The sequence below is a fragment of the Colobus angolensis genome, unplaced genomic scaffold (assembly GCF_000951035.1).
Source record: "Colobus angolensis palliatus isolate OR3802 unplaced genomic scaffold, Cang.pa_1.0 Scaffold413, whole genome shotgun sequence".
NCBI lineage: Eukaryota > Metazoa > Chordata > Mammalia > Primates > Cercopithecidae > Colobus > Colobus angolensis.
In genome coordinates this window covers 959,918-973,173 of record NW_012117522.1, presented here as the reverse complement: position 1 = coordinate 973,173, position 13,256 = coordinate 959,918, and the positions used below count along the sequence as shown (strand labels likewise).

General features: G+C 41.6%; 1 protein-coding gene across 1 annotated transcript in view; it reads left to right on the top strand.

Annotated features, from left to right (window-relative positions):
* BRE (brain and reproductive organ-expressed (TNFRSF1A modulator)) overlaps positions 1 to 13,256 on the top strand; it is a 457,102-nt gene that overhangs the window by 359,586 nt on the left and 84,260 nt on the right. Inside the window, exons 9-11 of the mRNA XM_011956325.1 lie at positions 699 to 760; positions 888 to 983; positions 3,392 to 3,474. Coding sequence (XP_011811715.1) covers positions 699 to 760; positions 888 to 983; positions 3,392 to 3,474 — 241 coding nt within the window. The remainder of the gene's footprint in view (positions 1 to 698; positions 761 to 887; positions 984 to 3,391; positions 3,475 to 13,256) is intronic.

Here is a 13,256-nt window from a genome sequence, read left to right as displayed (position 1 = left end):
TTTGAGACAGAGTCTCGCTCTGTCACCCAGGCTGGAATGTAATGATACGATCTTGGCTCACTGCAACCTCCACTTCCCGAGTTCAAGCGATTCTCCTGCCTCAGTCTCCTGAATAGCTGTGATTATAGGCATGGGCCACCACACTGGGTAATTTTTGTATTTTTAGTAGAGATGGGGTTTCACCATGTTGTCCAGACTGGTCTCAAATTCCTGACCTCGTTATCCGCCTAACTCAGCCTCCCAAAGTGCTGGGATTACAGGTGTGAGCCACCACACCCGGCCTCACATGATACCTTTTTAATGCTACTTTGATCCTTTTTAGTATGCTGTTTATACCAAAGCTCCCAGGATCCCTTTTTTTTTTTTTCCCCTTCGGTATTCTTTGGCAAATAGTAGAATCAAATATCTTCCCTAGAGCAGCAGCCTGGACAGCCCTGAACACAACAGTAGTAATGGTGGTGACAGTCACTTGTTGTAGAACTCTCTACAATTGGCATAGCACTTTTTACCTCCGTGCCCTCACAGTAGCCATGGGGTGAACCAGGCAGTCATCACTGACACATTTAGTGGAAGAAGCTCTGAAATTGTGGTAAGTTCAGTCACCCAGTGGAAGTCACACCCCTAGAAGAAGTGGAGCCAGGGCAGGAACCCCACTTCCCCAGGACTCAGGCCTCCTGATAGGACTCCACTGCCAACAGTGCCACACAGATCTGGGGAGGAAATCCAGCATTCGATGCAAAAGCTGTGGCTCGCACTCGAGGTTAGGAGTTGAAAGCAAGCACCGAGAGAGGAGAAGGAAGCCTGTGACACCATGGGCGCCTCTGGCTGCTCCATCCCTGTGCCTTTGCCCTTTCCTTCTGGCTGCCTGTGGCCATGCTGCCCTGCAGCCCTGTTTCCTTAAGTCAGTCAGAGGCCCGATCAAGCTTCTCCTTGGGCTTTGCTCAGTGGGACAGGGAATGTGTTTTCCTCACGATCTTTAGAAGGTGGAACATTCTACCCGTTGTGGGGAACTAGGCACTAAGGGTTTTAGAGGTCTGATGGTAGCCCACCTTATTCCAGAGAAGGCTTATAAATATATAAATATATCTAGTAACACAAAATTAAAATTTTAAATAAGGAAATTAGGATAAAAGGAAATTAGGAATAGGAAAGAGAAGATGAAACCAAGAAAATGATTTGTCACCCTCTGGGATATAAGAAAATTTCTGACTCCTCAAACCAATTTTAAGACATTTTTCTCATTCCCATAATGGAATTTTTCATTTCTCCAAAGTAGAAGTGTCAATAACCAAACAGTATGACTGTCTCTCACATGAGTCTTTAATACTTAAGATTTTTTTCAGCTTTGTTTGTGAACATTTTGAGAAAGTACTTTTGATACAAATAGTGGTTAATAAATAATACCATTGATCTTCTTATTTTTAAGTAAGATTATCTTTAGTATATATAATTGAACATGAAGAAGCTAGCACAGTGGCCTCCAAAATGGAGTACACACACCGCAAAAGTTACACAGCTAACTCTATTGGAGTACAAGAAAAATATGAAAACTACATTTACATTTGCTTTCAAATCTCACTTTTTAAATATACTTTTTTTCTGTATGTTTTATTATTCATGTAGAACAGTAATATGCTAAAATGGATTACATACTTGTCTTTGCCTGTGGGATGCAGGATCTAAAAAGTATTGATATCAGCACTATAACATTATTGGGCTAATTATAAATTCATAGAGAGGCCAGGCACAGTGGCTCATGCCTGTAATCCCAGCACTTTGGGAGGCCAAGGTGGGCGGATCACCTGAGGTCAGGAGTTTGAGACTAGCCTGGCCAACATGGCAAAACCCTGTCTCTACTAAAAAATACAAAACTTAGGCTGGGCGCGGTGGCTCACGCTTCTAATCCCAGCACTTTGGGAGGCCGAGGTGGGTGGATCATGAGGTCAGGAGTTTGAGACCAGCCTGACCAACACAGTGAAACCCCATCTCTACTGAAAATACAAAAATTAGCTGGGTGTGGTGGCGGGCACCTGTAATCCCAGCTACTTGGGAGGCTGAGGCAGGAGAATCACTTGAACCCGGGAGATGGAGGTTGCAGTAAGCCGAGATCATGCCACTGCACTCCAGCCTGGGCAACAGAGCTAGACTCCGTCTTAAAAAAATTTAAAAATTTAAAAAAATTAGCCAGGCATAGTGGCAGGTGCCTGTAATCCCAGCTATTCGGGAGGCTAAGGCAGGAGAATTACCTGAACCTGGCAGGCGGAGGTTGCAGTGAGCCAAGATTGCAGCACTGCACTCCAGCCTACTCTGTCTCAAAAATAAATAAATAAATAAATTCATAGAAATATAAACTAAAGAATTATCAACTTTAAGATCGGAACGATATACCAACCATTTTTTAGCAGATCACTTACCCTTCAGTATCTTAGTTCTTTTTCCTTTACAAGGAGTGTAACTGTTCCTTCCAACTTAAACTGGGAAGGTATCAATATCAGTGATCTGATTGGCCTGGTTTGGTCAGGGATATCACATCTCTAAGAACATCAGAGTCCTCCTTGTATGGATGAGAAAGAAAATTATATCTGTCCTTAGTGTGGTTAGTATTGTCCCATTATGGCGACATCCTCCAGGTGCTCAGCTCTTAAGGGAAATGGATGAGGTGAGCCTACAGAACTGCACCTGGCCCCTTCAGAGGTCAGGGGATGTTCTCTTTTGACACATGAAATATGCGTCTCCCTTCCTGAATCCAGCATTCACCCATCTAATGTTGCTATTTTGCCTTGAGCCCAGTGGGGAGGACAGGGGAACACAGTGAAAGGGGACACAGTTGTCTGGTGTGATTACCCTAACCCAACTCAAGAAGAAAAGTAATATATAATACTAAATTTACTAATACTGTCATTGCATATTACTGTGTAGTGCCCAGTGAAAGTCAGACTTAACAATCACTGTACAGGTAGTATGCTGACATTTGGCATTATAGTGTCATTGCTGACTTGATTTCTTAATATGTCCTTCTACTCATAATTAATGTAATAACTAACATTTGTGTAGTATTTTATGATTTATCTTATTTGTTTTTCACAACCCTGTAATGAATTTTGCAAATATTTTTATGCTTGTTTTGCAGATAAGGAAACTAAGGCTGCAAAGGTTAAGTGATTTGCCTGAGGTCATAGTAGATAGTCAGTGGCAGAGCTGTGACTTAAACCCAGATACTGTCGTTCCAAACCCCAGACCCTTCCTGCTTTAATCCTCACTTGCCTTAAACCCGTCTCAGAGTCAATAACCCTGACTTCACGAATATATTCTTTACTTGGTTTTATTGCTTTTATACCTTATTTTTATGAGGGTTTTTTTTTGTTTGTGTGTGTATGTTTTTATTACTTAGAGGTGTCGTGGAATACGATGCAGAAGGCTTTACAAAACTCACTCTGCTGCTGATGTGGAAAGATTTTTGTTTTCTTGTACACAGTGAGTATACTTTTGCTGTCAGCATGTCAGCATACATTTCTAAATGTCGGAAACCACATGTAACGATCAGTGCTAGAACCTTTTGTGTCCTGTCTCAGTTCCTTTTACTGTAGCATATATATATATTTATTGTGGGATATTAAAGAGAAAATATCTCTAGACCAGTGGTTCTCAACCACTGGAGTGATTTTGCACCTCAGGGGATGTTTGGCAATGCCTGGAGACATTTTTGATTGTTATGACTGAGGGGGTGGGGATTTGCTGCTGGCATCTAATAGGTGGAGGTCAGCGATGCAGCTAAACATTCTACAATGCACAGGACAGCCCCGCACAAAAAAAATTTAAAAAATAAAAAAAATAAAAAATTATTGAACGCAAAATGTCAGTATTGCCAAGCTAGAGAAACCCTACCCTAAACAGATTTCTGTTTCACATTGTGTTTTCAGTATCAGGCCTCAAGACTTTGGGATTATTAGAAACATACCTGCTGTGACCATTTGGTTATCATCCTTATTCAATGAAAAGTCTGCAACTTTGATAAAATGTAATACATAACTTAAAGATGGGGCAATGTTTTCATGTATCCCAAACATCATTTCTTCATGTTCTTCTGCATAGTAGGCATACTTAATGGTTGTTGTCACATAGTAATCCATCAATCCGTAAGCATCGACCCAGCTTTCTCTTGACAGATAATTTAGAGTCTTTTTGTTTCCTAATTATGTGAGAACCAGTGACCCATGGAGTCAGGTTCAAGTTGCAAGTCAACTGAGACCTTCATTCTATAGTAATTTGGTATGTACAATGTTCAGTCTTCAGGCCAAGGCAAAGGAGCCAGCTTTCCCAGCTTGAGTTAGAGAAAAGCAGTGGATTTGAATTGACTTCACTCAAACCCATGGCTTTTAGAACTGACCCTATGCCTCAATAAACTACTGCAGGAGGAATAACTTCGGCTGTATTTAGCCAAAGGCATCAGACAGTATAAAGATACAGACTTCAAGGGATTTTTCTTCTGCAGCAGATTTACCTTCTTCCTTGTGATTTGCTTTGGTTAAAATAGTTCTTCAGTTCATTTTTCTACCTGATTGCGCGCCAATAGATAGTAAGGGAAGAAACCAATAAAACATCCATGGTGGCAGGAAGAAGAAGACTTCTAAGTAAAACCTTATCTTGGTAAAATTCACATGGAGATCATTGAGCGCAGGCCACAGTTTTAAGGAGATGGGCCCCTCTGCCTTTAGGTGTTGCCCAGCAACCACCACTTTTCAAGCTGTCATGCACCTTGTCACCACCATAACCTACAGTGTGGGGCCAGGTCAGGAGGAAGCCCCACAATCAAGGCCTCCTGGCAGTCTCCTCTTTGCTCACTGTCTTCGATGGCCCTGCTAATCTGAGCCAAACACTGGTACTGCAGCCACCACTTTTGATTCTGACCTTATATATCCGTGCTTTGGTTTGGCATTCTGAGGCTTAATTCCTTTGTGAAATCTCACTTCCTATTTGCTGTATTCACTTTACCTTACCACCTTGGTCCCAGTGATTCTTTCTCTAACCTGATGACCCAGCGGCAGATCTTGATTGCTTCCTTAATTTATTAATATCTCTTGTGACTTGGGAAAGCTGTCTGGTGTGGTTATCCTAACCCAGCTCAAGAGGGACCTGGGCCTTACCTCAAATGATGGTGGTGACGGTCTCATGCCTCCTGAGTGGCTATGGACAACTCCATCACAGCAGGACAATTGCAAACACTAAGATGAATGCTTCAATCAGTTCCTTCATCTCAAAGTGACATAATAGCCCAAGTCTTTTTCCTGAATCTTTGGTCTCCTAGCCGTGGTTGTACTTTCTGTTGATGTCAGATCATATCAGAATAAGGGGGAAAATATATTTCATGGCATTGCTCAGTTATAACCTATGTTCTCCACATGCAGCTCAAAGATGACTATTCTGGTGGTTGCTAGCAAGAAGAAATTGTCACTTGCAATGATGGTCAGGAATAAAAGAACATTCACCTCTCAGCTCCTGCCAACTCTTTTGTCAGTACATTCAGTATTGTAGCTATTGCTGTTGCTTTTGAAGGTCTATTCCCCACAGAATATTTTCTCGTTGGTACCATGTGTTCAGTATTTCTTACAGCTCCTTCTCCGCCTTTCTATCTTAGCTTTTCCAAATCAGACATGCAGAATTGAGTCCCAAAGTCATCTTTTCATTTCATTTTGAATTACCTTCTTCAGAAACATAGAGCCCCCAGGCACTCGTTAGAACAGCTACCCAGAACCTTGGGAGTTGTTTAATTGACTTTTTCTAAAGTGTTTCCTGGGGCTCTTATTCCTGTTCTCCCCCGGCTGTTTGGTCCCTGTCTCCTAGCATCACTGCCACACTCTTGGCTCTTCTGGCAGGTAAGACCCTGCCTGTGAATCAAGGAACTTTGATGCTGTTTCCTGCTCCATCACTCACTCGCAGCCTGTCTTTAAATAAATTATTTTCACCCATTTCCTTTTTTCTTATCTAAAATATAGGACTTGCTACCTCAGAGTGAAGCTTGGTTAGATAATGTGTTTTACTTAGTCATGCAGTTAAACATCTGACACTTACCTTCCTTTGGAAGCATCTGCTGGCTTGGTTACAATGCCCAAGGGACCACTTGTTCCTTTTTTTCCTTTCCATGAAGTTGGGGAGGGGAATATGAGGTGGCAGAGACTTAACAAAGAACATTGCAGTGAATTATTCTGAGATCTCAAGAGGTGAAAAGGAGGAAGGAAGTCCCTGGAAATAGAGCCATTCCCCCGTGGCTGCCTCTACTGCTTCATGGAGGTTGAAGACCCAGCAGGACATGAAATATCATCTCTGTTCTCCCCTTCCTCCCTATTCTCCCCGGGCCCAGGAAGATTGCTATTGATAGGACAGCTTCTGGCAATAATTATGCGCATTTTGGATGCTAGAGGAAAGAGGCACTTCTCTTGAGACAGACAACTCTGACCTCAGACTTTGCCAGAGTTTGAAAAAGCAGATTGCCTTAAGGAAAAGCATTGCACAGATTCTGGGATCTCTCAGGAGGTACGGCAACATCCTAGCATTCTAGCAGTTCCAGGAGTGGGGACTGTGGCCATGACTGTGTCCACAGAGCATTTCCATCCACTTATTCCTTCCTTACATCATTCATTTTCAGCATGTCTCAAATCTTGGAACTGTAGCAGGATCAGAAACTTGCTCCCATCCAGAAACTATTTTTAGGAAACTTTCCTGGCCATCATCTAAGAATTTTTCATAGCAGTTATATAGGCAATTCCATATTTGCCAAATTATGCTTACCTCGGGAGGTAGATGTTACCTTTAAGCTAGTAGCTTTTGTTTATTTTCTTTTTTTCTTTGAGACGGAGTTTTGCTCTTGTTGCCCAGGCTGGAGTGGAATGGCGGGATCTGGGCTCACTGCAACCTCCGTCTCCCGAGTTCAAGCGATTCTCCTGCCTCAGCCTCCCGAGTAGCTGTGATTACAGGCATGCGCCACCAAGCCTGGCTAATTTTGTAATTTTAGTAGAGACGAGGTTTCTCCATGTTGGCCAGGATGGTCTCAAACTCCTGACCTCAGATGATCCACCTGCCTCGGCCTCCCAAAGTGCTGGGATTACAGGCGTGAGCCACCGCACCTGATCCGCTGGTAGCTTTTCAGAATGCAGCATGGGAAGAGAACCAGATAGCAAAGTGAAGTAACAGAACAAAAAAAATGCTCTGGGGAAAAACTACATGCTTTTTTTCGTGGGTCCCAGTCAGCTGCACTGTAAGTAGACACACGAGGAGGCAGCTGTCTGTGGGAGCAGAGTTGCTGCTTGGAAGGGGAGACAATTGAGTGTTGAGATTTGTGACTGTATGACAAGCTGTCTTTTTACATTACCTATACATCTTTGGTAAATGACCCTTTGAGTCATTCAGCCTGGACTGTAGGCCCTGTCTCCCTGGTAAAATTCCTGTTAGACCAAATTTGACCACTTTTTTCTCTTGTTTTCCTCTACCTCCAACTTAACTGAGTTCTGAGTTTACTAAGAACCTACTGCATGCTCAGTACTATGCAAGGTATTAGGGGATATAAGTACATAACTCAGAGTTGACCTTAAGATACTTACAGTAACATAGCACAGAAATTGGAAAACTACAGCCTGCGGGCCAAATCCCATGTCAGCCTGTTTTTATAGGGCCCTTGAGCTAAGGATAGCTTTTTTTTTTTAAACAGCGTCTCACTCTGTCACCCAGGCTGGAGTGCAGCAGTGTGATCTTGGCTCACTGCAGCCTCTGCCACCTGAGTTCAAGCGATCCTTCTGCCACAGCCTCCCAAGTAGCTGGGACTACAGGCATGCGCCACCAAGCCCGGCTAATTTTTGTATTTTTAGTAGAGATGGAGTTTCACCATGTTACCCAGGCTGATCCTGAACTCCTGGCCTCAAGTGGTCCACCCACCTAGGCCTCCCAAAGTGCTGGGATTATAGGCATGCGCCACCGCGCCCTGCCCTAAGGGTAGCTTTTACATTTTAAAGGGATTGTTAGAAAACACAAGCAGAAGAATATGCAGCAGAGACAGTGTATGGTTTGCAAGGCCTAAAATATTTGACCCTTCACAGAAGTTTGCCAACTTCTTGTCTAGTTGATGAGAAAAAAGATTAGATCAAGGTGAAGTACAATGGTAGGCATTTTAAAAACAAATATTTTATGACTTGTCTACTTTATGCAAGACACAGTTATATGAGAGCCTCATGTGTTACATGTCTCGCTCTGGAGGAGGTCTTTTTTCTCCCTCTCTGGAGCGCAGTGGTGCAGTCATGGCTCACTGTAGCCTCAACTTCCTGCGCTCAGGTGATCCTCCCACCTCGGCCTCCCAAGTAGCTGGAACTATACATATGCGCCACCACACCCAGCTAATTTTATGTAGGGACGAGGTTTTGCTGTTTCTCAGGCTGGTCTCAAACATCTGGGGCTCAAGGGATCCACCTGCCTCAGCCTCCCAAAGTGATGGGATTACAGGCATGAGCCACCACACCCAGCTTCTTTTCTTTGTTAATGAAGTCTAATGAGAGAAACAGACAGAAGATGTAAACTTAACAAATACATAAATTCAGACAGTGACAAATAGCATGATGGAACAAAGTAAAAGGCTATGAATAGAGAATAAGAAGGAGTTGCTGTGACGATGGTAGGGAAGACCTCCTGTAGAAGGTGACATTTCAGCTGAGACCTTAGCAGTGATTCAGACAGCCAAGGAAGGCGATTCCAGGGAAAGGAGTCCCTGTGCAAAAGCCCTGAGCCCTGAGGCAGTGAAGAGCTCTGCTTAAGCAGGCCTGGCTGGAACACAGTGAGTAAGGGGAAGGGCATTTGTTGACTTTTTTTTTTTAGCTACCTAATGTTAAGTTACTGTCTTAGTGATTTATTCTAGAGATTACAATATGCATCTTTAACATAATTGCCTTAAGATTAATAATGCCTTCATTCTGGTAAAATACAACAGTATTGCTCCTTTTCCTCCCGCTTATTTGTTCTGTTAATTGTCATATATATTACATCTGTATATGTTATAATATAAACACAACAATATAGCTTTTTCTGTCATTGCTATAAGCAATCATTTTTTTTTCTTTTTTTTCTTTTTTGAGACGGGGTCTTGCTCTGTCACCCAGGCTGGAGTGCAGTGGCGCGATGGCGCGATCTCAGCTCACAGCAACCTCCACCTCCCGCATTCAAGATATTCTCCTGCCTCAGCCTCCCGAGAAGCTAGGATTACAGGCATGTGCCACCACTCCCGGCTAAGTTTTTGTATTTTTAGTAGAGACAGGGTGTTGCCGTGTTATCCAGGATGGTCTCGATCTCCTGACCTCGTGATCTACCTACCATGGTCTTCCAAAGTGCTGGGATTACAGGCGTGAGCCACCACGCCCAGCCACAGTCTTATATTTTTAAAAGAGAAAAAAGTTTTCTTTGGATTTTGCCCTGCACATTATTTCCAGTGTATCTTTGCAAGGCTTTGATTACTGTGTTCCTCCATTTCATAGGTGTTATAATGGATTGGGGCCGGGGTGGCAGTGTTTATTCAATCTAATGAATGATAAGGGTTCTTACTCTGATTTTTTTCTTTATTTTAAATGACTAATGTTCACACAGATGTCTTCATATTATTCTTTCTGTATTTGTCTTTATCTGTTTGTTCATTTGTTCATTCATTGGTTTTAGGTTGACATTAAGTATGGAAAACAGTTATTTTGTTTTTCAGAGAACACAGTTTCTGGTAAGACTTTTTTTTTTTTTAAGCCAGAGGAAATCAACAACTTCAGACTAATTCTGGTGGTCATTTAAATAATTATTTCCTTACAGGCCTGTAATCAAGGCCAATAAATTAGAAATCAGGACAGCTTTTGAAATTTTAAGTAAAAATGAGAAGCTTCTGTTTATTGCTACCAATGCTTCTGCCAATCTGATTTTGTCAGGCTCTCCAATTCCTAGTATAACCAAGGAAATTACTTGCATTGCTGTCGCACTGTCACCTCACCACTAAAACACAAAGCTGTCGTAGTAGCAGCCACTGAGTTCCTGAGCAAAGCAAGGTAGACTTTCATCTCCCCGCTACAGAAACAGTGTTTTGTTATAGAATATTTAGCACGCAGCAAACAAGATGGCTACTACATAAATCGGTAAAACCAAAACTGTGATGTTGCTCAAAACTTGCTTACTTTTTTGGATACAGATCGCATCTTTATATAAAGGAATATATTTGAAGAGCAAATCAGAATCAGTAAAGTAATTAAAATTAAAAACCACAATGCTATGTGTTAGAATTTGTTTCAAGTCTATAAAAAGTGTAATATTATTTTAGAATTACCATGTTTACCTCATATCAGACATAAAGATTCTTAGTTTAATTTATCATTTCTAGTATTAATAACTATCACGCCAGGTGCAGTGACTCAAACCTGTAATCCCAGCACTTTGGAAGGCCAAGGCGAGTAGATCACCTGAGGTCAGGAGTTCGAGATCAGCCTGGGCAACGTGGTGAAACCTTGTCTCTACTAAAAATACAAAAATTAGCCAAGCATGGTGGCACCTTAATCTCAGCTTCTTGGGAGGCTGAGATAGGAGAATCGCTTGAACCCAGGAAGCGGAGGTTGCAGTGAGCCGAGAACGTACCATTCATTGCTCTCTACCCTGGGCAAGAGGAGTGAAACTCCATCTCAAAAAAAAAAAAAAGAAAAAAAAACTATCAAAACAACAGGAACTAAAATTAATTATCAACAAAATATCAAATCAATCAGTTCTCTAATATTGTTCTAAATGATAAAAGAATATGGAAAAAGATAAAAGAAAATTTACTAAATGTCTTTTTGCTTTAATTATGAGAACTATTGAGTCCTTTAGATACTTTTACATTTTGGTTAATTTTTATACTGAGACTTCCTTGAAAATGGTTAGCTCTACTAGGCAAAGTGGTTTTCATCTTGATTATATACAGAAGCATACCCTTCACCCGGTTTACAATTCAGAGAGTTCCAGTCCTTCAGCAACCACTGTCACTATTTTGACTCAAATTGAAACTTCTGTTTCATCTTTAGAGTTTACTTCCAGAAAGCCTGTTTTGTAATTTCTGACACTAGTTTGATAATTTACTGGATTAATCTTCACTGGGAATATTGTCTTCATTATAATACCTTAAAATTACATGACCCCTTTTAATGACCTTAAAGGATTTCTTTGAAGGAAGAAGGTTGTAAATCACTCGCACAATCATGCAATGAATTTTTCCCCGTACTCTCTTGTATACGTTGTATGAGTCTTTTCAGTTGTCATTATTGGATTAAGTAATTGCTAAAGCAAGTGTGTCTGACAAAGAAAGGTCTGGAAAAATTAGCAATTTTGACTTCTCAGTGATTTTTGACATGCTTTCAAATTAACAACTATAACTCAAGAAGTCATCTTACCCAGTGAAAGAAAGGAAGCTGTTTACAGAGTAGCTCTTATGTTATTGATCTAGTTCAGTGTAACCTTTTCTTAGAATTAATATTAAAGTACTGTTGACATTGTTGAAGCATGGGCATTATTATATTTTGGTGCAGAGCTTCTGCTGTAGTTGAAAATAATAGTCATAACAGTTCATGGGTATGGAGTGAAGGCTGGGTGCGGTGGCTCATGCCCATAATCCTGGCACTTTGGGTGGCCAAGGCAGATGGATCACCTGAGGTCGGGAGTTCAAGACTTGGCCGACATGGTGAAACCCTGTCTCTACTAAAAAAAAAAAAACAAAAAACATAGCCGGGTGTGGTGGTGTGCGCCTGTAATCCCAGCTACTTGGGAGACTGAGGCATGAGAATCGCTTGAACCCAGGAAGTGGAGGCTGCAGTGAGCCGAGATGGTACTACTGCACTCCAGCCTGGATGACAGAGCAAGACTTTGTCTCAAAAAAAAAAAAAAAAAGTGTGGAGTGTATACCATGCTCTAGACACTGTTCTCAGTACTTTGCATATGTTATATTCTTTAATCTGCAGAACATCTTTCTGAGGTTAATTGCCAGAATAACCCATTTTACAAATAACAAAACTGGCACAGCAAGATTAAATGACAGAGCTAGTGTTTAAATCCAGGAACAGATTCTAGATCCCATGTGCTAAACTGCATTACTATACTGTTTCAGATAATTGTTTGACAGTATCCTCAAGTATGTGTGATAAATTTCAAAAGCCTTTAGAGCTTCACAGAGACCCTCTTAGCCCCAAGAACAAGAGCAGAGGGTCAATGTCTGCAGCCATGCACAGGTCAGAGAGATGTGGAGACTGTCTCATCTCTCAGGAACGGAGTGCATGTCTCAGCAAAGACATTACTGATCTGAAGGCAACGGGGCATGAAGCTGGAGTTGTTCCTCAGTGGAGGTAACAGGTTGTTCACTTGTAATCCCCTGTCCTGTGGCACAAACTACTGGCTTAAGGTAGGGATTCACTTCTGGCCATTGAAAGAACAAAACTAAGCAGCTTATTAAGGAATGAAAGAGCTACTGATTACCAAAAATGTGATTTAACCTGTTTAGACATAGTGAATGTGGTCAATTATAATGGTTTGTCATACAAAGTTCATGTTAACCTACAAGGTCAAGTGCCTCCTGAGGAAGAGGTGATTTAGATATGGGAGTAGCCCAGGTTCTAAGACGGTTGGAGGAGTAGGAACTGTGGGAAACTGCATACTCCTTTCTATCCTCTTCGTTGTTGATCTCGGCTCACTCCAGTCCTGCCTCCCAGATTCAAGTGATTCTCCTGCCTCAGCCTCCCAAGTAGCTGGGACTACAGGCACGTGCCACCATGCCTGAATAATTTTTGTATTTTTAGTAGAGACGGTGTTTCACCATGTTGGCCAGGCTGGTCTCAAACTCCTGACCTCAGGTGATCCTCCCACCTCAACCTCCCAAAGTGCTAGGATTACAGGCATGAGCCAGCATGCCCACACCCAGCCCATTTTTGTTTTTTTTAAACTGAGTACAATCCAGACATTTCTGTGGGTTGGATCTGTCCTGAGAACCTATTAATTTAAAAAAAATTATTGTAGAAATTTCAAACAAACATGAAAGTAGAAAGAAAAATATAGTGAACCACTATCACCCATAACGCAGTTTGAATACCTTGTTTCTTCCATCCTGCCTCCTTTTTAACTTTTTATTTTCCTGCATATTTTGATGCAAAGGAAATATCATTTTACCTATAAATACCTCATTATGTATCTCTAACAGGTAAGGATTTTTTTTCAATTTTTTTTTTTTTTTTTTT